Below are 27,488 nucleotides of genomic sequence, written 5' to 3' on the forward strand. Positions count from 1 at the left end.
TGCACCTGAAATGTCTGCCAGATGGAAGAAGAGAGAAGATGCAATGGTTAGGATGATAACAATCATTTACAATGCTATTTCCTTTGCGGAGGCAGTTATAAACATAGATATCATCGATTGAGGGTAGCTCACAGCCAATAATGCTTTGTGTGCCTATACCCGACTCTAATGGGCGTGATAAGTGGGGACAATTAAGGGGGATATCCAATTATCCCCGGTAAAATATAAAACATCGGGTCTGAAAAACATCCATCTTCTGAAGTTTTTCTGACTTTTTTTTTTCCGACGTTTCACCGTGGTTTTTTTTTTTTTTTTTCTTTTTCTTTCTTTCTTTCATACAGGCTATCTAGATTGATCGGCGGTATAAAAGAAACAAACGTTCTCCCGAAAACACACAGGTTCAGTGAAACCTGTGTGTTTTTGTGTGAAACCGCACCGTTTTCGGACGAAAGCGGGTCTGTTTCCGGGGATTCTAAAATCCCTGGTAAGCCGCTGCACGCGCCGGCTTATCGGGGCTAATTTGCTAGCCCCCGACAGGACAATTAGCCCCGGTAAATTACCAGGGCTAATTGGATATCCCCCTAAATATTGCCCCGCGATTAAACAACTGAATTTCCCTCCTATGTGTGAGTCTTTTATCTCTCGAAAGATATCAATACAATAATCCAGTTTGTTCCAAACACCCTGGAGCATGTCCTCGTCAACACTCGCAGCAGCTGCTGTGATTGCTTCAGATCGTTTACACTTACAGGAAGTAAAGAAATAAAAATGTGATTATTGTATTAATATCTATCCTGTGACAAAAGGCTCCCACGCAGAACTTTTTTAACTTACTCATAGAGCGGGATATCCAATTCTAATGATATCGACTGGGGCTATCCTATTAGCCCTGATTTAAGCCGACACAAACTGCTGCTTATTAGGATTTTTGTTACTGCATCAGGTGCTGTCTCCTGACAGCTCCCGATGCCGACAGGGTAGCGCTGCACTTCCGGTTCTCCGGTCATATGACTGCACACCCCTGTTGTGACCGCCGCCAAGGGGCAGGGGAAGAGGGGGCATACAGCCGCTGCTCCAGCTTCCCCGCGCGGGGGGTCACAGCACTAAGTACTGGCTCCTGGGCAGGCAAAACCAAATCCCGGAAACAGCCCCGGCCAATATAAAAGGCATTCCATGACCTGAAAACAAAATTACTTTGCAGTATTTAGTCTGCATTCAGAAAACAGCCTGAAACCTGATCCCACAAAACTGTAATACATGCTCAAGGTAAGCACCTAAGTTTTGGGGTCTTTATTCATATCTGCATATCTCACAATCAAGTTGGTAATTAGATTAAAAAAAATTACGGTACTCAGTCATTTCTTAGATCCTGCAATAAGACATATACCATTTCATACGACGTGTGCCACATATGAGGTTTTTTTTCCCCCCAAGAAGATTATTTGTTTACTAAATGTAATTCTTAGCCTAAACATATAATTCAGTCTCCAGAACAGTTTAAGGAACTTCTTTCCTGGATGAAATTGCATCAATATCTAGTACTATAGTGTTTGGACGAATCAGATTAATTTATTTTTTACCAGAGAGGATTAAAATGCTAAACAAGGGGTTAAAAGAGCAAGATTCTTAGTTTGCCCAAAAAAAACAAAAAAAAACCCTTGCAATGTTCAAAGACTAAAGGCACTATATGGACTCTTCTAGTCACTCTTCTGTAGGATTTCAAAATGTTTGAGTTCATGGTTCACAATTCACTGGTAAATTAATTGGCAGCTGTTTTGTATCTAACAATCTAACAATCAGCAGGCTGGAAGGCCGGTAGAGAATACTGCCTGGCTCTTCTGACTGTGTGTAATTCATAATCTGAGCAGCCGGGCAGCATTCTCTACCGGCCTCCAAGGAAGTTCCAGAGGCACCAGTCAGTGGGTCAGATACAGCCCAGCCCACCCCTGCTCGAATGCCCATAGATTTGTGGGGCCCTGGGTAACTGCCTAGTGTGTCCTTACGTTAAGATGACCCTGAATCTGTTTCACCCTGGCACTGGACAATCAGCTGTTACCACAAATGCGGACAAGAGGGGTCATTCCGTGTTGATCGCACACTGCAACTTTTTGCAGCCCGTGCGATCAACTAGACGCCGCCCATGGGGGAGTGGATTTTTGCATAGCAAGGCTGCGATCACTTGTGCAGCCCTGCCATGCAAAAAAAGTTTTGTGTAGAACAAGACCAGGTTAAGAGTTACTTACCCTGTGCGATGAATCCAGCGTTGCTGGTCCCGGAAATTGACGTCCGACATCCGCCCTCCAAACGGCTGGAAACGCCTGCATTCGCCGCACCGCTCCCAGAAAATGGTCAGTTGCCACCCACAAACGCCCTCTTCCTGTCAATCTCCTTGCAATCGGCTGTGCAAATGGATTCTTTGTTAAACCCCTCGCCCAGCAACGATCCGCTTTGTAGCCGTACAACGCGCCTGCGCCTTGCAGTGCATGCGCAGTAGTAACCTGTTTGCTGTATTGTAAAAAGCTGCAGCGAGCGATCAACTCTGAATGACCCCCTAGGTTATAAAGAACTGCAGCTGTTACCAATCGCCTCTCACCCTGACTACAATCAAAGAAAATCGTGACATGGGGTTTTTTTTTTTTTTTTTAATACAAGCTTACATTGAACAGATGTCAGTAAGTGAATCCTTGCCTAAGAACTATATTTTCTAGGTCACAGAGTGAGTATTTTAAAACTGTGGTCCCTACCAAACTTAGTCACACCCTTGAGATAGTACTAGATATAGATGCGGTTGAGTATCTGTACCTAGTACCTCCAGTATGGGATAAACATGATGAAACTAGAGATGTGCTGGTTTTGTTTTACTCTGTTCTTTTCGCCAAACTAGTGCAAGTTCGGATTTATTTTATTGGCTATCCAAAACACTTGAGAGCCAATAATATGCCTTTTTCTCTAACGTCCTAAGTGGATGCTGGGGACTCCGTCAGGACCATGGGGAATAGCGGCTCCGCAGGAGACAGGGCACAAAAATAAAGCTTTAGGATCAGGTGGTGTGTACTGGCTCCTCCCCCTATGACCCTCCTCCAAGCCTCAGTTAGTTTTTTGTGCCCGTCCGAGCAGGGTGCAATCTAGGTGGCTCTCCTAAAGAGCTGCTTAGAAAAAGTTTTTTAGGTTTTTTATTTTCAGTGAGTCCTGCTGGCATCAGGCTCACTGCATCGAGGGACTTAGGGGAGAGAATTTCAACTCACCTGCGTGCAGGATGGATTGGATTCTTAGGCTACTGGACACCATTAGCTCCAGAGGGAGTCGGAACACAGGTCTCACCCTGGGGTTCGTCCCGGAGCCGCGCCGCCGACCCCCCTTACAGATGCTGAAGATTGAAGGTCCGGAAACAGGCGGCAGAAGGCTCTTCAGTCTTCATGAAGGTAGCGCACAGCACTGCAGCTGTGCGCCATTGTTGTCACACACTTCACACCAGACGGTCACGGAGGGTGCAGGGCGCTGCTGGGGGCGCCCTGGGCAGCAATATATAATACCTTTTATGGCAAAAGAATACATCACATATAGCCATTGAGGCTATATGTATGTATTTAACCCATGCCAAATGTCTAAAACTCCTGGAGAAAAGCCCGCCGGAATAGGGGGCGGGGCTTATTCTCCTCAGCACACAGCGCCATTTTCCTGCTCAGCTCCGCTGTGAGGAAGGCTCCCAGGACTCTCCCCTGCACTGCACTACAGAAACAGGGTAAAACAGAGAGGGGGGGCATATTTTGGCGATATTTTTATATATTTAAGCGGCTATAAGGAACAACACTTATATAGGGTTGTTCCCATATATATTATAGCGCTTGGGTGTGTGCTGGCAAACTCTCCCTCTGTCTCCCCAAAGGGCTAGTGGGGTCCTGTCTTTGATAAGAGCATTCCCTGTGTGTCGGTACGTGTGTGTCGACATGTATGAGGACGATGTTGGCGTGGAGGCAGAGCAATTGCCGATAATGGTGATGTCACCCCCCAGGGAGTCGACACCGGAATGGATGGCTTTGTTTATGGAATTACGTGATAATGTCAGCACATTACAAAAATCAGTTGACGACATGAGACGGCCGGCAAACCAGTTAGTACCTGCCCAGGCGTCTCAGACACCGTCAGGGGCTGTAAAGCGCCCTTTACCTCAGTCGGTCGACACAGACCCAGACACAGACACTGAATCTAGTGTCGACGGTGATGAAACAAACGTATTTTCAAGTAGGGCCACACGCTATATGATCACGGCAATGAAGGAGGCTTTGCATATCTCTGATACTACAAGTACCACAAAAAGGGGTATTATGTGGGGGGTGAAAAAACTACCTGTAGTTTTTCCTGAATCAGAGGAATTAAATGATGTATGTGATGAAGCGTGGGTTAACCCAGATAGAAAAATGCTAATTTCAAAAAAGTTATTAGCATTATACCCTTTCCCGCCAGAGGTTAGGGCGCGCTGGGAAACACCCCCTAGGGTGGATAAGGCGCTCACACGCTTATCAATACAAGTGACGTTACCGTCTCCTGATACGGCCGCCCTCAAGGATCCAGCAGATAGGAGGCTGGAAACTACCTTAAAAAGTATATACACACATACTGGTATTATACTGCGACCAGCCATCGCCTCAGCCTGGATGTGCAGTGCTGGGGTCGTCTGGTTGGATTCCCTGACTGAAAATATTGATACCCTGGATAGGGACAGTATTTTATTGACTATAGAGCTATTAAAGGATGCTTTCCTTTATATGCGAGATGCGCAGAGAGATATTTGCACTCTGGCATCGAGAGTAAATGCGATGTCCATATCTGCCAGAAGGAGTTTATGGACGCGACAATGGTCAGGTGATGCGGATTCCAAACGACCTATGGAAGTATTGCCGTATAAAGGGGAGGAATTATTTGGCGTCGGTCTATCGGATCTGGTGGCTACGGCAACTGCCGGAAAATCCACTTTTTTACCTCAGACCCCCTCCCAACAGAAAAAGACACCGTCTTTTCAGCCGCAGTCCTTTCGTTCCTATAAGAACAAGCGGACAAAAGGACAGTCATATCTGCCTCGGGGCAGAGGAAGGGGTAAGAGAGGGCAGCAAGCAGCCCCTGCCCAGGAACAGAAGCCCTCCCAGGGTTCTGCAAAGCCCTCAGCATGACGCTGGGGCCTTACAAGCGGACTCAGGAACGGTGGGGGGTCGACTCAAGAATTTCAGCGCACAGTGGGCTTGCTCACAGGTGGACCCCTGGATTCTGCAGGTAGTATCTCAGGGTTACAGGTTGGAATTCGAGAAGTCTCCCCCTCGCCGGTTCCTAAAGTCTGCTTTGCCAACGTCTCCCTCAGACAGGGCGACGGTATTGGAAGCCATTCACAAGCTGTTTGCTCAGCAGGTGATAGTCAAGGTACCCCTCCTACAACAGGGAAAGGGGTATTACTCCACGCTATTTGTGGTACCGAAGCCGGACGGCTCGGTAAGACCTATTCTAAATCTCAAATCTTTGAACCTGTACATACAAAAATTCAAGTTCAAGATGGAGTCACTCAGAGCAGTGATAGCGAATCTGGAAGAAGGGGACTTTATGGTGTCCCTGGACATAAAGGACGCTTACCTGCATGTCCCAATTTGCCCTTCACATCAAGGGTACCTCAGGTTCGTGGTGCAAAACTGTCATTATCAGTTTCAGACGCTGCCGTTTGGATTGTCCACGGCACCTCTGGTCTTTACCAAGGTAATGGCCGAAATGATGATCCTTCTACGAAGAAGAGGCGTATTAATTATCCCTTACTTGGACGATCTCCTGATAAGGGCAAAATCCAGAGAACAGCTGGAAGACGGAGTAGCACTAACCCAACTAGTGCTGCAACAACACGGGTGGATTCTGAATTTTCCAAAATCTCAGTTGACCCCGACGACACGTCTGCTATTCCTGGGAATGATTCTGGACACGGTTCAGAAAAAGGTGTTTCTTCCGGAGGAGAAAGCCAGGGAGTTATCCGAACTTGTCAGGAACCTCCTAAAACCAGGGACAGTGTCTGTGCATCAATGCACAAGAGTCCTGGGAAAGATGGTGGCTTCTTACGAAGCGATTCCATTCGGCAGATTCCACGCACGAACTTTTCAGTGGGATCTGCTGGACAAATGGTCCGGATCGCATCTGCAGATGCATCAGCGGATAACCTTATCGCCACGGACAAGGGTGTCTCTTCTGTGGTGGTTGCAGAGTGCTCATCTGTTAGAGGGCCGCAGATTCGGCATACAGGACTGGGTCCTGGTGACCACGGATGCCAGTCTGAGAGGCTAGGGAGCGGTCACACAAGGAAGAAACTTCCAGGGAGTATGGTCAAGCCTGGAGATGTCTCTTCACATAAATATACTGGAGCTAAGAGCGATTTACAATGCTCTAAGTCTGGCAAAACCCCTGCTTCAGGGTCAGCCGGTGTTGATCCAGTCGGACAACATCACGGCAGTCGCCTACGTAAACAGACAGGGCGGCACAAGAAGCAGGACAGCAATGGCAGAAGCTGCAAGGATTCTTCGCTGGGCGGAAGATCATGTGATAGCACTGTCAGCAGTATTCATTCCGGGAGTGGACAACTGGGAAGCAGACTTCCTCAGCAGACACGATTTACACCCGGGAGAGTGGGGACTTCATCCAGAAGTCTTCCACATGATTGTGAACCGTTGGGAAAAACCAATGGTGGATATGATGGCGTCCCGCCTCAACAAAAAACTGGACAGGTATTGCGCCAGGTCAAGAGATCCTCAGGCAATAGCTGTGGACGCTCTGGTAACACCGTGGGTGTTCCAGTCAGTGTATGTGTTCCCTCCTCTGCCTCTCATACCAAAAGTACTGAGAATTATACGGCAAAAGGGAGTAAGAACGATACTAGTGGCTCCGGATTGGCCAAGAAGAACTTGGTACCCGGAACTTCAAGAGATGCTCACGGAGGATCCGTGGCCTCTACCTCTAAGACGGGACCTGCTTCAGCAGGGACCGTGTCTATTCCAAGACTTACCGCGGCTGCGTTTGACGGCATGGCGGTTGAACGCCGAATTCTAAAGGAAAAAGGCATTCCGGAAGAGGTCATTCCTACACTGGTAAAGGCCAGGAAGGAGGTGACTGCACAACATTATCACCGCATTTGGAGGAAATATGTTGCGTGGTGTGAGGCCAGGAAGGCCCCCACGGAGGAATTTCAACTGGGTCGATTCCTACATTTCCTGCAAACAGGATTGTCTATGGGCCTCAAATTGGGGTCCATTAAGGTTCAAATTTCGGCCCTGTCGATTTTCTTCCAGAAAGAATTGGCTTCAGTTCCTGAAGTCCAGACTTTTGTAAAAGGAGTACTACATATACAGCCCCCGGTTGTGCCCCCAGTGGCACCGTGGGATCTTAATATAGTCTTGGATTTTCTCAAATCCCATTGGTTTGAGCCGCTCAAATCGGTGGAGCTGAAGTATCTCACATGGAAAGTAACCATGCTACTGGCCCTGGCTTCAGCCAGGAGAGTATCAGAATTGGCGGCTTTATCATATAAGAGCCCATATCTGATTTTCCATACGGACAGGGCAGAACTGCGGACGCGTCCTCATTTTCTGCCTAAGGTGGTGTCAGCGTTTCACCTGAACCAGCCTATTGTGGTGCCTGCGGCTACTAACGAGTTGGAGGATTCCAAGTTGTTGGACGTGGTCCGGGCATTGAAAATATATATTTCAAGAACGGCGGGAGTCAGAAAGTCTGACTCACTGCTTATATTGTATGCACCCAACAAGATGGGTGCTCCTGCTTCTAAGCAGACGATTGCTCGTTGGATTTGTAGCACAATTCAACTTGCACATTCTGTGGCAGGCTTGCCACAACCTAAATCTGTCAAGGCCCATTCCACAAGGAAAGTGGGCTCATCCTGGGCGGCTGCCCGGGGAGTCTCGGCATTACAACTCTGCCGAGCTGCTACTTGGTCAGGGACAAATACGTTTGCAAAATTCTACAAATTTGATACCCTGGCTGAGGAGGACCTTGAGTTCTCTCATTCGGTGCTGCAGAGTCATCCGCACTCTCCCGCCCGTTTGGGAGCTTTGGTATAATCCCCATGGTCCTGACGGAGTCCCCAGCATCCACTTAGGACGTTAGAGAAAATAAGAATTTACTTACCGATAATTCTATTTCTCGTAGTCCGTAGTGGATGCTGGGCGCCCATCCCAAGTGCGGATTGTCTGCAATACTTGTACATAGTTATTGTTACAAAAAAATCGGGTTATTTGTTGTGAGCCGTCTGTTCAGAGGCTCCTACGTTTGTCATACTGTTAACTGGGTTCAGATCACAAGTTATACGGTGTGATTGGTGTGGCTGGTATGAGTCTTACCCGGGGTTCATTATCCTTCCTTATTGTGTACGCTCGTCCGGGCACAGTATCCTAACTGAGGCTTGGAGGAGGGTCATAGGGGGAGGGGCCAGTACACACCACCTGATCCTAAAGCTTTATTTTTGTGCCCTGTCTCCTGCGGAGCCGCTATTCCCCATGGTCCTGACGGAGTCCCCAGCATCCACTACGGACTACGAGAAATAGAATTATCGGTAAGTAAATTCTTATTTTTAAATCCGAACATAACCGAATAAATGTGAACCGCTCATCTCTAGATCAAACTGGCAAAAACATTATTTTTTTTCCCTATGAATTCATGTTAAACGGGTGTTTCATTATTGCCTATATTTTGGCATGAAATCGCCAACACAGAGGATGTATAAACTGACAATTGTAACCCATACAGAACTATTTTTAAAAAGAGCCAGAAACAGTACTCTGCAATGTAAATGTCTGCAAAATTCCAAACTGTCAGCAAGAACCATAAAACTAATGGGGGGTACACACGGAGCAATTTTTGCCTATTTTCTAAGCAATCTGACTAGATTGCTTAGAAATTGAGCACAAATCGCTCCATGTGTATGCCCCATAGCGATATCGATGCGCTGCGTCGCTATCTCCGGCTCGGATCAATCATGCATGCAGTATAAATCTAGTCAGATCGCCTAGCATGCATAAAGAAAACACTGGTTAGCACAGATTGCTCAGCACACATCGCTGTGTGTATAGCGATGTGTATTAACTAGATCGCTTAGCACACAGACACAAGTCGCCCAGTGTGTATGGGGCATTATTGTAATTGTAAATTGCGGCATTTCAAATGTTTTTTTTTTTTTGTTTTTTTTTACCACTGCATAAATCTTTTTAAGTGTGTATTTGTGTATCTTTCTCTACATCTAATGAGAATTAATTTTTATATACAGTATGTATTTAATTTGCATTTGAGCGCTAATATTTTGATGGATTCTGGCTGGAACTTTGCATATTTAAAATGTATTGTTGTCTATATTGAAGCTGAAATCTACTAAGGTGTCTTGCGTTTGAATGGACTGTCTAAATGTCCTTCCCCATATTTTTTTTTTTTTTTTTTAATCTCCAGCTGAAATATACTGTAATACTTAAGTATTTTAATTTTTTCTTTTTTTTTTCCCTCTGCATGCTGCAGGTAATGGGGTATCTCCAAAGTCAGAGTGTGTCCAGCTTGATGACTTGTAAGTAGTCACACAACTTTTGTCTTACTCAAACTATACTTACATCTGTGTATATCGAACATACAGACTTTGGGGCTGATGCTAGGTTTAACGTATTCCTGTTTGCAAAGCATACCTTATGCGTTATTGCACTGCACATACTTCAGCACTGCTTGCACACAAGTACAGGAGAGCCACAGTTGTACACATTTCAGTCACGTCAACACTTACAGCCGAAGAGGCTTTACCAGGTTGTGATGAGACTTTCCCACATAGGGTAAGTTTATTGAGGGCTTGTCCACAACTGCAAGCTAAGCCCACTCTGATTATGACTGGTAGCAAACCAAGTCAACATACAGTATATGGGTGGTCACATTGCAAGATGTACTGTATATAACTGCACATGGGTGAAAATTACTATTTTTGCATGCTTGCCGTTTTGGACCAACAGACTCCTAATTACTTACAATTCTTATGTTTAATATATTGAGATGTGCTACCATCATATTAGCTTTGCAGTGACCCACTTCCAATAATGCTTCTTATTTGTAAAAGTCAACTGAAGCAGCTAAGACAATTAGGGGTATATGCAATTCACGGCGAATCGCGGCAAATTATCGCCGTTTTTAAATTCGACACAATTCGACAGGTGAATTCCGGCAGGTGGCTGCCGGAATTCACCATAATCAATGAAAAACGGATTCGACATTCCCGCGGGCGAAAAACGGCCGATTTGCCGGATTTTGCCGCGATTTTAAAAAACGGGAAAAAATGGCGTGGGGTCCCCCCTCCAAAGCATAACCAGCCTCGGGCTCTTCGAGTTGGTCCTGGTTCTAAAAATGCGGGGAAAAATTTGACAGAGGATCCCCCGTATTTTTAAAACCAGCACCGGGCTCTGCGCCTGATGCTGGTGCAAAAAATACGGGGGACAAAAAGAGTAGGGGTCCCCCGTATTTTTCACACCAGCATCGGGCTCTACTAGCTGGACAGATAATGCCACAGCCGGGGGTCACTTTTATACAGTGCCCTGCGGCCGTGGCATTAAATATCCAACTAGTCACCCCTGGCCGGGGTACCCTGGGGGAGTGGGGACCCCTTCAATCGAGGGGTCCCCCCCAGCCAACCGAGGGCCAGGGGTGAAGCCCGAGGCTGTCCCCCCCTATCCAATGGCTGCGGATGGGAGGCTGATAGCCTTGAGAAAAATGACAAGAATATTGTTTTTTCCGGTAGTACTACAAGTCCCAGCAAGCCTCCCCCGCAAGCTGGTATTTGGAGAACCACAAGTACCAGCATGCGGGAGAAAAACGGGTCCGCTGGTACCTGTAGTACTACTGGGAAAAAATACCCAAATAAAAACAGGACACACACACCGTGACTTGTACAACTTTATTACATACTGCCGACACACACATACTTACCTATGTTGACACGAAGCAGTCGGTCCTCTTCTCCAAGTAGAATCCACGGATACCTGAAAATAAAAGATAATTATACTCACCTTCCAGCGTCCAGAGATACATCCACGTCCAGAAAATAATCCAGGTACTTGGCAAAAAAACAAAGCGCAATGACCCGATCCTGCGGACTGAAAGGGGTCCCATATTCACACATGAGACACCTTTCCCCGAATGTGCCGGGACCCCACGTGACTCCTGTCAGAGGTCCCTTCAGCCAATCAGGAAGCGCTACTACGTGGCACTCACCTGATTGGCTGTGCGCTGTCTGTGCTGTGTGATAAAGCTAAATATTTATCTTATTTAAAACCCTTTAAGAGGCCTAAGAACACTGTACGCTATTGACGTATGGAGTACCGTAAGGGTACGCACGTTGCGTAGCGATCGCTTAGCCGAGGTCGAGACGCTCAAGCGTCACGTTCGCTCACGGCCAAGAGATCACAGGCAGGCACGCTATTGGCTGCCGACTAACATAATGGTTCGCTATAGCGTAGCGGACGCTGTATCGGGAGCGGGCCGCTCGAGCGATACAAACGCTCGCGAGAATACGCTGTTGGTATCGGACACACTATAGGTGAGCGACTACCTTAATGCTACGCTATCAGCGTAGCGGACGCTCGAGACCACGAGGAGATCACGAGCGGCGCAGACGCTCACAATGTTAAACCTTTAAATCTAAACCATAAACAATGTAATATGCTGTAAAACCTTAGTGTAGAGATAGGGTGTAGATGCAACACAGTGTAACCTTATTAACTTAAAAGCTGTTTGAGCGTCACCGACGCTCTGTGAATACTTAACACTATAAGAAATACACAGATACCGTGCTTAGGGTCTAACGCCTTATATGAATGTTATACTTGCAAAAAGAATAATACAATACAAGTCACACACTACAATATAACATAGACTAACTAACCAGGTAACTACACATGAAATACAATACAATACTATTACGTTTAAGAGAATACGAGAGAAAGAGAAGAGAGAGATATGGCCCATAATAACAAGAAAGACAATATGATTGCGGAGAAAACTTACGCACAAGGGGAACGATCGCATGCGCCTCTGGACATCCAGCTCCCGATTTTCAGCAATGAGAACCGTTGAAGAGTAAGCTGGATGTGATCGGCTTGTCTATTTATGCCCCACACACAATACAATTCAATGGTCCCTACAATCTCATTGTTCATTGGACACAGGAATTCCTCCTCGCATTATAACAAAAGGTCATAGGTTGATTCATACAGGTGGGCTGTGACGATTTCCAACTGCTCAGGTGGGTGGGAAACGTATCCGCCGCATGGATAAGTAAGTGCAAATAACAGTAAATGGACATAAACTTCTTATGTCCATAACTATTCGCACGAGCGATTAATCCGCTTCAAACCAACACCGGAATATTGCTAATTAAATACTCTTCCGATGGATACTAAACACCACAGTATTACTCCTGTCTGACCCTTCGTATCAAACAAAGAGGGATTTCTCTGTCCATGAACATGCTACATTAACCAAACTTTCAGAATCTATCAAAGGGACCATGATCTACAAAATACATTATATAGTGGAAATATGTAACAATTGAGTCGCACGCTATGAACACATGAACTCTACCGTAAATGCACATACCGCGGGTGCCCGCAACAGCGAGTATGCGCACGCACGGGAGAGCGCACGCATGCGCAGCGCGGACCTGTATGAGGTGCAAATATGGCAGTGTGCATCGTGATATTTTTCTGACTTTGACAGTCCACCCTTTGGCAGTCAACAATAACTGCCACTTCCTAAAACGTTTCAAAAAGAGAAAAATATATGTCAGGGGTTAATACATTTACATGGTTGGGTAGGGGAGGAGAGGAGAAGGTAGGAAAAGGGTATGACCTAGTGAGATAGCAGAAGCATGTGTGTATGAATCCGTGTTTGGGGGTCATGTATCATCGTGCCGTACGTGTTTTAAATCAAGCTTCGAGGCATTGCGAAGTATACATTTGAATTCCTTCTTATCCCGTGGTACGGGTCTGTGGTTGGGCTGTCAAACTTTACCGAGCTCTTTTCGGCTGTGGTTGTAACAAAATGGGGAGCACATTTTAGTTGATGATACATGAATGGGGGAATATGTGATTGCTGATATCTGTGCCTGTATTCCCTATCGACTATGTGTGTAATTACCTGAAGGTTGTAGAGATGAAGAAAAGACATAATTACGGTAAATGCAGTGGTATTCTATGTCAGGTAAATGAACATTTGTCGGTTGAAGTCTTGTTCGGTGTCTGTTGAATGCAGTCTTCTTTGTGCTTTTGCCAAAAGGCGTGTGGGCAAAAAGCTTTGTCAATGTCCATAGACTTACAAAAGTGTTGGGCTAGCGTAATTTTAAAATTTCTAGGGAAACTGGGGGTCTATGGCAAAGTTCATCAAATATCTGTGTATAAGGTTGTCAAAACTTCTTCTTTAATCCATCAGTTGTCTGTATACAGGATCATCAAATTCCTCGTCCAAGTGGGTCTTTTTACCTTGGATAAAACGGAAAAACAGGTGAAAGAAACTGACCGTAGAAATCGCATTTTCATCACATCATTGTTTCTACATTTGGGTCATAAATCAAATCCATTGGAATTACAATTTCCTCACTCCTTAAACTCATCACCCTGGTACTTCGTTTACACTTCGTTAAAGCCTGACCGCATCTAAATATCAAGCCAATCGTTATGATAACACCTAAGATACATAGGAGAAACTTCCCAACATCCATTATGACTCCTTGAGCCCATTCTCCTAAACCAGAGAACCAATTTCGCGGGTTCAACCATGACACCCAACCAGTCAGCTCATTACCTACAGCAGCAAGAGTGAGATTGTGTCTCCTGCGAAATTCCCACTTCAGTTGGAGAATATCGTCCATCTTTTGGTCTATGACCTCGACCGGGTCCTCGGTACTATTTGTAATATATGTGCAACATTTCACGCCGTACTGCGTTGCCAGTGTGACACAATATCCACCTGTCACTGCCGTGAGATAATTGAGAATCATTCTATGCTGAACCAGTTCTGTTTTATAAGCTTGAAGTTCTCTTCCAGTATACCTAAACATGTCATCATACATTTCTGTGATATTGTCTAACAAATTTGCGAGCGCAGATATGTATTTATAATTCAACACTCCTCTAGCGGTGCGAGTGATATCTAACGCGATTAGAAACTGAATCCCGGTGGATTCATGGATCATGTCAGAGGCCGGATGCTCTGTTCTTTCTATCAGGTGCTGTTTAACTACGTGCTCGTAATGGGTATGAGTATAAGGAGCTTGGGCAACACGGTGTATATCTTTCATTTTGGCATGTGATACAGTCATTACTTCAGGCAGTACTTTTCCAATATAACACAATCCTTCAGAGTTTGGGGCAAGCCACTTATACGCCTTCCTCCCGCATATGAAATATGCATCATCGGGGAGAACATATGGGACGGAGTAGGACATAACCATATTACACATCTTCCATGTGAAATCTCCTAACCCTAATTCTCCCATCTGTCTAGTACACGTATCAGCTTGTACGATATGTGCACAGTATCCTGGTGATACCTCTCCAACTCTCGTAATCCTATTTCCTAGGGTATACCTATATCGGAAAGATTTTCCTCTACTGGCTATGTGGCGTATAAGCTCTGTATCTGTCGGCATTCTATCTGCTCTATATGAAAAGGTCATGGTTTGGTTACTCCATGACACTTCCCAATTTCCCGGCTTTCGGGGATTGGAAATGTTAAAACATATGAGGGATCTATCCACATGATATTGGTGGAGCTTCAAACTAGGAGGACTGGAGATATTAAACCTCCTGTCCACCGGCCTCCCACCACTTAGCTCAAGTACCTCCCCTATCGTTAAAGGAAATGGTACTAGTCCTGATTTGCTATGACCTTGAGGTACTTGAGAGCATACCCAACAATCTGTTTGATTTAGCACACTACCCACTAAGGAGTGATAGTCACTCAAGGGATGCTGGTCCATGTGGATATTAAAACTGGATTGGCATTTCTTGATGCACCCATCTTCAACTACATTGTCACAGAGCCTACAGATACAGTTTTCTTCAGCTAACAATCCTTCACAATTCCTTCTATGGTCAATGCTATCGGATCGTTTTCTGATACTCTCCTTTGCTTGTTGATTATGTTGTTCTCGGAAAACTACGCCTTCATCTCTGTCATCAGAACCCATTCCAGAACCTCTCTCGACCTCCATGGTACTCTCGCCGGAACAGACTGCTCTGGTCAACATCATGGTCAACAGGAAAATCCGGATCACAGTCTCTTGGGGCAAGTCCATCTTATAGGAGGAAACGAAGAAGGAGAAGGGGGAAAATAATTTGAGGGAGGGGGGATGGGAAGTGGAGAAAAACAATAAAAGGGAACAGGGAATCGACAACTGCTTTTGATCTTGTGATTCTCAATGCTCAGGTGCCGCCTCAGTCCTCCTGGAACAGACACTCCAGTGATACAACTTCCTCTACCGTCTGTTCCTTATCACGGGACCTCTCTGGATCAGCAACCTTCTTACAATGGGACGAATGAACCCAAGTCTCTCTCTCTGCAACTTTCAATGCTGTAGTGCTAGTCAATAAGACTTGGTATGGTCCTTCCCATCTGTCAATAAGGCAACCTGAGCGTAGAAAATTCCGTATCATTACATAATCCCCAGGTTCAATGTCATGACAATTACTATCTGGTAAATCAGGAATCACCAACTTCAAATTATCATTTTGATTCCTTAGCTGTTTACTCATGTTAATCAAGTACTTTACAGTTACTTCATTGTTACACTTCAAATCATCCTGAGGGTTAATCATAACATGCGGTTGTCGACCAAACAAGATTTCAAAGGGAGACAGATTAAGAGGGGACCTGGGAGTGGTTCTGATGCTGTACAGTACAATGGGTAGAGCTTCTGGCCATGTCAATCCTGTTTCTGCCATAACTTTGCTCAGTTTATTTTTAATAGTGCTGTTCACTCTTTCCACCTTCGCACTCGCCTGTGGACGGTATGGAGTGTGCAGCTTGCTATCAATTCCCATCAACTTACACATTCCTTGAAAGACATCACCTGTAAAATGGGTACCCCTGTCACTTTCAATTATTCTAGGGATACCATATCTACATACAAATTCCTGCACAATTTTCTTAGCAGTAAACATAGCGGTATTTGTGGCCGCAGGAAATGCTTCGACCCAATTTGAGAATACATCTATACAAACAAGTACATATTTCAAATTTCGACAAGGGGGTAATTGAATAAAGTCAATCTGTATTACCTGAAAAGGACCGCCTGTAGGTGGGATATGAGATGGTTCTGTTGGTATTGCCTTTCCGATATTCTTTCTCAAGCATGTAAGGCATGACATTGCTCTCTTACTTGCATGAGATGAAAATCCTGGGGCGCACCAATATGCTCTTACCAACTTGCACATCCCTTCCTTGCCCAGATGAGTCAGCCCGTGAGCTGCCTCAGCTAAACATGGAAGATATGCTCTGGGGGCCACCGGTTTACCTTGTCCATCCGTCCAGAGTCCTGAGGACTCCTGGCCATATCCTTTTGCCTTCCAGACTGCCTTTTCCTGTGTGGAACACAAATTTTGCATCTCACACAGCTTCTGTGTGTTGATGGTATTAAATACCATCAGTTGTGTGGTGTCTGTCTGTCTGGGGGTACCAGCTGCTAACTTAGCTGCTTCGTCTGCTCGGCTGTTACCAAGTGATACTGGGTCTTGGCTATATGTGTGTGCTTTACACTTGATAACAGCCACTCTGTCGGGTTCCTGTATCGCTGTTAGAAGCCTTTTGATGTGAGCTGCATGCGCTACCGGTGTACCAGCTGCCGTCATGAAATTTCTGAGGCGCCATAGGGCTCCGAAATCATGGACTACCCCGAATGCGTATCTAGAATCGGTGTAGATATTGGCTGATTTGCCCTTAGCCAATTCACATGCTCTGGTTAGGGCGACCAGTTCAGCAACCTGGGCTGAGTGAGGTGGGCCTAGCGGTTCCGCTTCTATGGTGCCTTGGTCATCTACGACTGCGTATCCAGTACACAAGTCTCCCGAGTCTGACTGTCTATGACAACTACCGTCCGTGTAGAAAGTTAGATCTACATCTTCCAGTGGGTTGTCACTGATGTCAGGCCTTGCGGTAAAATTTTGGGTCAAATATTCCATACAATCATGTGTGTCCTCCTTTTGTATTAAATTCTCCTTCCCCACCACTCTCATCCTCCACCCTTTGTGCCTGTCCAGGCACACCTGGGAGATATGTTGCAGGATTTAATGCACTGCATCTCCTTATGGTGATGTTTACGGGGGCCATTAGTGCCAATTCCCATCTTGTAAACCGCGCTGATGAGACGTGCCTGGTTTGGGCAGAATTTAGCAAGGCTGACACTGCATGTGGTGTATGAATTGTGAGGTTGTGACCTAGCACTACATCTTCGCTTTTCATTACTAGCAATGCTATCGCAGCAACGCTTCGCAAGCATGTGGGGAGGGATCGCGCTACCGTGTCTAGCTGAGCGCTGTAGTATGCTACTGGCCTGCTGGCATCACCGTGCTTTTGGGTTAAGACGCCTGCCGCGCAACCAGCACTTTCTGTTCCGTACAGCTCAAAGGGTTTCCCATAGTCTGGCATACCTAATGCTGGTGCCTGCGTTAGACACTGTTTAAGTCTCTCAAATGCCATCTCGGACTCGTCTGTATGCGAAATCCGATCAGGTTTGTTTGAGGAGACCATCTCCTGCAAAGGTAACGCTAGAATGGAAAACCCTGGGATCCAGTTACGGCAATACCCACACATTCCTAAAAATGTTCTGATCTGTTGCTGGGTTTGTGGCAGAGTCATGTCTCTAATTGCTTGAATTCTATCAGCGGTCAGGTGTCTCAGTCCTTGTGTTAAACAGTGTCCCAAATATTTTACCTTAGTTTGGCATAATTGCAACTTGTCTTTGGAAACCTTGTGTCCTGTGTCTGAAAGATGAAACAGGAGCTGTTTCGTATCCTTCAGGGATGCTTCCAATGAATCAGAACACAGTAGTAGATCATCCACGTACTGTATTAATACTGATCCACTCTCTGGTTGGAAAGACTGTAAACAATCATGAAAGCCTGGGAAAATATACTTGGACTGTCTATGAAACCTTTGTGGTAATCGAGTCCATGTGTATTGGACTCCTCTGTATGTGAATGCAAACAAATATTGGCTGTCAGGGTGCAGAGGTACCGAAAAGAAAGCGGAGCAGAGGTCAATAACAGTGAAAAATTTCGCAGTGGGAGGGATTTGCATAAGGATGACAGCTGGATTTGGCACTACGGGGAACTGACTCTCAACTATTTTGTTAATCCCCCTTAGATCCTGCACTAGCCGGTAACCCCTCCCCCCACTCTTTTTCACAGGGAAGATGGGACTATTGGCAGTGCTGGACGTTCTTACCAGAATGCCCTGTTGTAGCAAGCGCTCTATTACTGGGTAAACTCCTAACTCCACCTCTGGCTTCAGAGGGTACTGTGGGATTTTTGGAGCTATCCTACCATCTTTTACTTGTACAACTACTGGAGCTACGTTTGCCATCAATCCAGTGTCTTGTCCGTCTTTAGTCCAAAGTGACTCTGGTATCTGGGATGTCATTTCTTCTACTTGGGATGGAGTCCTATTTGTCATAATGGTATGTGACATTAATTTTGATGGGGAGTCTAACATGTCTTGCACTTCCTGAGCGTGATTCTCAGGTATGTCCAAGAATACACCTTCAGGAGTACAATAGATGACTCACCCCATTTTACACAATAAGTCTCTTCCCAGGAGATTAGTCGGTGCCGATGCAGCCAGCAAAAAGGAATGCTTGGTATGTAAAGGCCCTACTGTCTATGACAAGAAAAACAAGTTACCACATTTGACTTACCCACAGGGTTTGGTGATTTATACAAAGGCTGCCTTGTGGTCAGGGCCTGTATACTTACGGACATTAACTTATCACCTTGTGACTCCCTGTGTCGGGTGATATTCCGATCGTGATCAATTGCAGCCTCTCTTAAAGTAGCCACCGACAGACCTTGCCAACATGGTTGCGTGGTCTGTACCCTTGTCTTTAATGTCTTTTAAACCATCCATTAGTACAGATACTGCTACTTCTCGATGGTTTATGTTTGTTTTAATGTCCTCTATACCTGTGTATTTTGCCATTTCTAGTAATGCCCTGTGAAAATATTCTGCAGCAGTTTCTGACTCTTTCTGTCTAATGGAGAAAATCTTGTTCCACTTAACTACCGCTGGAAAATACTCCTTTAACTGTAAACTTATTCTTTTTACGTTATCTTTGTTGTACACATCTGTAAGAGGTACATCCTGATCTAATCCACAGTCAGCTAAAAATTGAGCTGCGTCGACATTGGAGGGTAAACATGCCCTCAGCAATACCTGCCAGTCTTTGTTATTGGGCTCTAAAGTGTTCCCTAGGTCTCTGATGTATTTCTGGCTAGCAACTAAGTCTTTCCTAGGGTCAGGGAATTCAGACACTATGGTTCTTAATTCCATTCGGGAAAATGGGCTGTACATGGCAATGTTCCTAACAGGTGTGATTCCTGTCGTGTCAGTTTTCCCATTTGGCACTGCTATTACCCTAACAGGATTAAGTCTACTAACATCACTCTGTGTAGGTTCTACAGCCTGTGGTGAAATGGTTTCAGCGTAGTGTATGGTGCCGTACTTACCTGTAGATACGACCTCGCCTATCCCTCCGCTAGGGGCTTTTGTTACTAATCTCGTGGGTGGAGCCGTGCCTACTGTTGTCTCTGCTATGGTGGCTGCTAGAGAGAGCGCCGATATTGTTGCCGATTCGTCCTCTTGATCACACTCCTGGGGAAAGTTCAAAACAGGGTACAACTTGCACGGGTTAATACTTGCATTTGTTAACTTATTAACATTTACACAGTTGCTAAGTGTTTGTTTGTTACACCCTAATGCGTCATTCTCCGCAACCAATTTCTCTCCTGATATGTATGGTGGCGGCGGGGCCGTCGCTATCAATTTCTTGATAGGATTAGATCCCGCCGCCAGAGCCAATCCTCTCTGTATTTCACCCTCCTGTTGCCATAACTGCAAATAATCATAATGTTGGATTCGTCTTTGTTGATTTAATGAGACATATCCTCCTCCTTAAATTTTGCAACACTTCTGGGCTAAAGCTACCTACTCTTGGGAATTTCTCCCCGTCATGCACTGTCATTCTTTCCCATTCATCACATAAAACCTCTGTATGTGAACCATATTTTTCACACATTACGTACCTTGCCGACCCGACTGGTCGGTTTACTGAATCAACCCGAACCGAGGTTGATCGCCCCCTTCCTGAACAATTGGCCCCCATAACTTGCAGGCGTTGCTTTCACCACCTCTGACCTTCAATCAGGGTCTTCAGCGAACCCTTACAAAAACCAAAATGTTCACGATAGGCTGACGGTGGCGGTTTACTGAGTACCCCACTCACTCGCCCACGCCGACCAATACGACCTACACACTGCCTTAGCGCTGGCGTACTCGACCCAGGGCCCCTATGAACCTCTATTTACTGGAACATGCGAGGGATATCCGCAGAACACTTACTCTTTCCAGTAACTATTGGTTGTTGGACAATTCCTGAGTGACCAGCGAACTTCCCTTCAAAAAAATAAAAAATTACACAAATCACATCAGAGTGTACAAATAGTTTTATGACCGGGTTCGTACACAAATGGTACTGGTCAGATTAACTAATGTACACAATTACGTGCGGTACAATCGTTCAGCACATAAGCAACTAATCTTATGTGCTGGGCGACCAGTGGAATCGAAAATTTCGGCTGCGAATTCCTTCAGCCAGAGCTTTATTGGCCTATATGGGTTTTGCACCAACCCCCTGGGTTGTGCCCTTTTCTCTTATTTATGGCAGACTTCTTAGTCTGCTGTACCTGGACCTCCTGGTCTGTAGTATGACCTCCTGGTCTACTATACTCTACTGCTCAAATTTTATGTTTAACCAGAGATGCCTCCCTAGCCACCATGCACGTCACTTACATGTATGTACCTCTGCGAGAACTCGACTTCTTGTGGTTCAACCTGGAAAATTGTATAAACTTATATATATATATACAAAACACTCACTCACCACATGTACACTTTTGTTTCTATTTCTATTTCTGCGCAGAAATTTTCTTTAGACCAGATGTGTTGTGAATTTGGAGAAGGATCTGTTAATCTAAATTTCGGACACTAAAATAGACTTGCGCTACTTACCACGTTGCCACCTTTCCGCCTGTTGTAATAACACTATCGTGTGATTTGAGTTACGTGGGCGTACCCGGACGCTCCGTTGCGTAATTTACGCTGCGTGCGTCGGCCTTTGAGTTGCGTACGCGAGTCTCACCCTTTGTTAGAGACACGTGTACGCAAAGCAAATATCCACCGTAACACAACTAACACGTTTTATCAATGTAGATGATCCTCGATCGTCTACCGCGCAACACACCAATCTCTCCTTATAACTTAGGTAGAGTTGCGTGTGGGCTTTACACTTTATCCCTTTATATATTACAGTTACACTTTAACTATGAAATAGCGACAAATCTCTCTTAGCACGTTTTATCAATTATAAAATGGCAAACAGGAGAGTGATATGAAAATACACGAATGAAAAAGAAATGCAGATATGTGCGTGTGTACGCAAGACAGAAATAAACAGTTTTAAAAGACACTAGCGTGTTGTTCTTACCTCCGGTTCCGGATTCCTTCAGCACCCTTTACTAAGCGAAGCAGACGCTTATCCAAACAGCACTACGAGGAATATGACCTCCCGCCCTTTGCTGCTGGATAATGTCTGCTGAAATTACCTAGCAGAGATATGTGAAGGACAGGACGAGCCGCCAATTGATAAAGCTAAATATTTATCTTATTTAAAACCCTTTAAGAGGCCTAAGAACACTGTACGCTATTGACGTATGGAGTACCGTAAGGGTACGCACGTTGCGTAGCGATCGCTTAGCCGAGGTCGAGACGCTCAAGCGTCACGTTCGCTCACGGCCAAGAGATCACAGGCAGGCACGCTATTGGCTGCCGACTAACATAATGGTTCGCTATAGCGTAGCGGACGCTGTATCGGGAGCGGGCCGCTCGAGCGATACAAACGCTCGTGAGAATACGCTGTTGGTATCGGACACACTATAGGTGAGCGACTACCTTAATGCTACGCTATCAGCGTAGCGGACGCTCGAGACCACGAGGAGATCACGAGCGGCGCAGACGCTCACAATGTTAAACCTTTAAATCTAAACCATAAACAATGTAATATGCTGTAAAACCTTAGTGTAGAGATAGGGTGTAGATGCAACACAGTGTAACCTTATTAACTTAAAAGCTGTTTGAGCGTCACCGACGCTCTGTGAATACTTAACACTATAAGAAATACACAGATACCGTGCTTAGGGTCTAACGCCTTATATGAATGTTATACTTGCAAAAAGAATAATACAATACAAGTCACACACTACAATATAACATAGACTAACTAACCAGGTAACTACACATGAAATACAATACAATACTATTACGTTTAAGAGAATACGAGAGAAAGAGAAAGAGAGAGAGAGATATGGCCCATAATAACAAGAAAGACAATATGATTGCGGAGAAAACTTACGCACAAGGGGAACGATCGCATGCGCCTCTGGACATCCAGCTCCCGATTTTCAGCAATGAGAACCGTTGAAGAGTGAGCTGGATGTGATCGGCTTGTCTATTTATGCCCCACACAATACAATTCAATGGTCCCTACAATCTCATTGTTCATTGGACACAGGAATTCCTCCTCGCATTATAACAAAAGGTCATAGGTTGATTCATACAGGTGGGCTGTGACGATTTCCAACTGCTCAGGTGGGTGGGAAACTAGGTTTCCCGCCGCATGGATAAGTAAGTGCAAATAATAGTAAATGGACATAAACTTCTTATGTCCATAACTATTCGCACGAGCGATTAATCCGCTTCAAACCAACACCGGAATATTGCTAATTAAATACTCTTCCGATGGATACTAAACACCACAGTATTACTCCTGTCTGACCCTTCGTATCAAACAAAGAGGGATTTCTCTGTCCATGAACATGCTACATTAACCAAACTTTCAGAATCTATCAAAGGGACCATGATCTACAAAATACATTATATAGTGGAAATATGTAACGATTGAGTCGCACGCTACGAACACATGAACTCTACCGTAAATGCACATACCGCGCGCCCGCGGGTGCCCGCAACAGCGAGTATGCGCACGCACGGGAGAGCGCACGCATGCGCAGCGCGGACCTGTATGAGGTGCAAATATGGCAGTGTGCATCGTGATATTTTTCTGACTTTGACATGTGACAGCGCATCGCAAAGCCTCTCCATTATATTCAATGGTGGGAACTTTGCCGTCAGCGGGGGGGTTACCCGCGGTCAGCCGCTGACCGGCGGGTGACCCCACCGCTAGCCGCAAAGTTCACACCATTGAAAGTAATGGAGAGGCTTTGCGATGCGCTGTCAGCTCAGACGCGCACAGAGCCAATCAGCAGAGTGCAAGGACGTTGCACTCGCTCATTGGCTGAAGAGACCTTTCTGTGACAGCTGTCACATAGAGGTCTCTGCATTCGGGGAAAGGTGTCTCGTGTGAATATGGGACCCCTTTCAGTCCGCTGGCACGGGTATTTGCGTTTTGTTTTTTTGCCAAGTACCTGGATTATTTTCTGGACGTGGATGTATCTCTGGACGCTGGAAGGTGAGTATAATTATCTTTTATTTTCAGGTATCCGTGGATTCTACTTGGAGAAGAGGACCGACTGCTTCGTGTCAACATAGGTAAGTATGTGTGTCGGCAGTATGTAATAAAGTTGTACAAGTCACGGTGTGTGTGTCCTGTTTTTATTTGGGTATTTTTTTTCCAGTAGTACTACAGGTACCAGCGGACCCGTTTTTCTCCTGCATGCTGGTACTTGTGGTTCTCCAAGTACCAGCTTGTGGGGGAGGCTTGCTGGGACTTGTAGTACTACTGGAAAAAACAATATTCTTGTCATTTTTCTCAAGGCTATCAGCCTCCCATCCGCAGCCCTTGGATGGGGGGGGGGACAGCCTCGGGCTTCACCCCTGGCCCTTGGGTGGCTGGGGGGGGGACCCCTTGATTGAAGGGGTCCCCACTCCCCCAGGGTACCCCGGCCAGGGGTGACTAGTTGGATATTTAATGCCACGGCCGCAGGGCGCTGTATAAAAGTGACCCCCGGCTGTGGCATTATCTGTCCAGCTAGTGGAGCCCGATGCTGGTGTATAAAATACGGGGGACCCCTACTTTTTGTCCCCCGTATTTTTTGCACCAGCATCAGGCGCAGAGCCCGGTGCTGGTTTTAAAAATACGGGGGAACCCCTGTCAATTTCCCCCCCGCATTTTTAGAACCAGGACCAGCTCGAAGAGCCCGAGGCTGGTTATGCTTTGGAGGTGGGACCCCACGCCATTTTTTTCAGGGATTTTACCATTCCATCCAAAAAAAAATATATATATATTTTTAAAAATATATAAATAATACTTGTGCCTCCAAAAAAGACAAACCAAGTACCTAATCCCTTCTAATATAAATAGATATGATATTACCAAGAAAAAAAAACACAAAAAAAACATGTTTTAAATTTTTTTTTATTAGTTTCACCCTCCAAAGTGTTGCGGATCGAAAATGATGAATTTACTGTCTAAAAGCACTGTTATCGAATTTCCAAACTTCCATTGAATAGACTTTGGTCGAATTGCAGCATGTGTATCATTGCAAAAAAGTCGAATTTGTCAAAAGTCGAATTTCAAAAAGTCGAATTTTGAAAGTCCGTTTTTTTGTCGGAAAGTACTGAATTGCATTGTCGAATTTTTTTTTTTTTGGCGAAAAATTCCCGAAATTCGACAATTTCGGGAATTGAACCGCAATTGCATATACCCCTTAATATCTAATGGAATACAATGTAGAACTTCTTGCATGTCCCAGGGACTTTATAACAAACTTTTTGTTTGAGTTGTGGTACACACGTTTGTTTTTTTTTTTTGTTTGTTTTTTTTTTTTCTTCTTCTTCTTATCCCAACATAGTTATGTTCCATTGACCAAATCAATATTGCCTTAATTATGAAGAATAGGTGTGTGTATATTATAATACTTTGTTATTACTGAATGTAAATGTCAGTGGCACATGCAGACTGATGGTGTGATAAGTAGCTGTGCCCATACACACTGGTGAAGAGTCGCTGTACTAGTTCTTTGAGAAAACCTTTCACACATCTTGTGACCAATATAGAGAAGGCTAAAGGCCAATACACTTTGGTTGAAAGGTGATTTATATGTGATTAATTAAAGACCTAGAATAAGAGCTATAATAAACCTTTTACTGAAAAAAAAATCTCTAATTTCTGTAATTATTCTTGTTTAGCATTTTTACGCCAGATCCTGAGAAGAAAACAAAGTAAGTTTTATAGTAGTATGATTTTTTTTTTATACATATTCTTTTATATGCATGTATATGGTTTTATTTTCTGATGTTAACTTGGTTTTCTTGATATTCATTTATTAGGATACTGTTATTTGGGTATATGTTCTCCCTATTATATTGAGGTTTTTTGTTTTTTTTATATCCGCTGTTTAATATAGTTCAGTTTGCAGCTCACAAATAAACTAAACAAATCGGCATAAGTGTCTCCAGTACCAAATGCTAGAGGATACTGCCAATGAGGGTAATATGTAAAAAAGTCTTGCACTTAGAACAGTCACCGCCTTTATTAGTAAATGGAAAAGGAATGCTGCAGAGTGAGTACTCTGCAAGTTTGCGTGGCATAAATGAAGGGAGATCTCTGTGTGCATGCTGACAAAGGGATTGCGAATCTGTGTGCATCTAGCATTTATAACTCCATACGACTAGAGATGTGGAATGGGTAAAAGAATATGTGGAGTACAGTAATTGGAAAGAGGGGGGAAAAAAGCAGCTTGTTTTAGGAGCACTTTTAATTTTTGGTAAAAAAACCCCGAAAACCGTAAGTTTTTTAGAATAAGCACTAAAAAGTACTGGGATACTATGCTAGCACCGGCCCTGGGCAAACACTGTAACTACTTTTATACCTTTTTACTGGCAATTTTCCAATCCTTGTTTTGCAGCTGAAATTTCAAAGTGGTTGTTTTTTTCATGCAGCAAGTGTTCTCATGACTTGGATTGTGTTTTGGCTGAAAAATTTCTCATTGCTATATTTCTGACCAAGTTGTATATTTTAATCTGTGTTTAAAATTTTTAATTCTTACATCACACTTACCCCATTTCCCTACACTGTGTATTTAATTGAAGTAGTTATTAGATGTGCCCTTACAAATAGTGTCCCAGTATTTTTAGTGCATCTAAGTTTTAATCTTTTTTTAAGAGTGCCCGTACAACAATTTGTTTCCAGTTACTAAGCTGATTTTGCTTGACAACTGCCACTGCTTATTGTACCTAATTTCTAATTTAAGTGGTCTTGTCAAATTTCTTGATACTGAAGATCTTTTCCCAATTTGCATAGGCTGAGTAGAGTATGGGTGTGTTATTACAAATAGAGACCCATGAAAACGTGTAAAACTACTAGGCTGCAGCTGCAAATACTCATGACTTCTAATAAACTTGGTGTATATGCTGCTGATTAAGGGATGTACACATCTTGAGCTGCATATGTGCCTTACATTAGTTTTTAGACCATATAAATAGCTGACTTAACACTAAATGACAACTAGCCAGTAATGCTAAATTTACCCTCTGACCAGCTCCGAAATCTGACACTGCATGCATCAAATGTGCCACAGATGTAACTCACAGGGACAGCGGTTATCGCTACTGATGTCCATGTAAAGTTACACTCCGTGTATATATGTTTTTTTTTTTTTTTTTTTTAATAAAGTCCATTGCGAGATGGAATAATAATGGTGGCACTGCTGAGATTAATAATCCTAGGGCCACAGTATCCCAAATAGCTAAATCATTATCTGGAAAACAACATGGTATCTAATCTTTTTAGAGTTGGTTTGTCCTCTATGTTTGGCATTTATCCAAAGTAATCTTCACGATCATCATCAGTTTTATTAATATGTTTAGTTTCATTGTTAAAAACTATAGTATATTCCTTAATGTCACCTTTCCACTAAATAAACAGTTCTTTCAGGGGAACACACCTGTTATTCTCAGTCATACGATTGATAAGATCCTTAAACTGTTCAGAAGGTTGCTCCTGATACAGTCAGCACATAATGCCTCCTCATGGGCCTGGCAATTCTTTATTGCACATGCAGACTGATGGTGTGATAAGTAGCTGTGCCCATACACACTGGTGAAGAGTCGCTGTACTAGTTCTTTGCACCTCTGTCTCCAGCTGGGAA

The 27,488-nt window shown here is 44.5% G+C and overlaps 1 protein-coding gene across 1 annotated transcript in view; it reads left to right on the forward strand.

The window, feature by feature from the left end:
* CDC25C (cell division cycle 25C) overlaps positions 1–27,488 on the forward strand; it is a 184,209-nt gene that overhangs the window by 33,130 nt on the left and 123,591 nt on the right. Inside the window, exons 4-5 of the mRNA XM_063927873.1 lie at positions 9,541–9,586; positions 25,528–25,560. Coding sequence (XP_063783943.1) covers positions 9,541–9,586; positions 25,528–25,560 — 79 coding nt within the window. The remainder of the gene's footprint in view (positions 1–9,540; positions 9,587–25,527; positions 25,561–27,488) is intronic.

Source organism: Pseudophryne corroboree, chromosome 6 (assembly GCF_028390025.1).
Source record: "Pseudophryne corroboree isolate aPseCor3 chromosome 6, aPseCor3.hap2, whole genome shotgun sequence".
Taxonomy (NCBI): Eukaryota; Metazoa; Chordata; class Amphibia; order Anura; family Myobatrachidae; genus Pseudophryne; species Pseudophryne corroboree.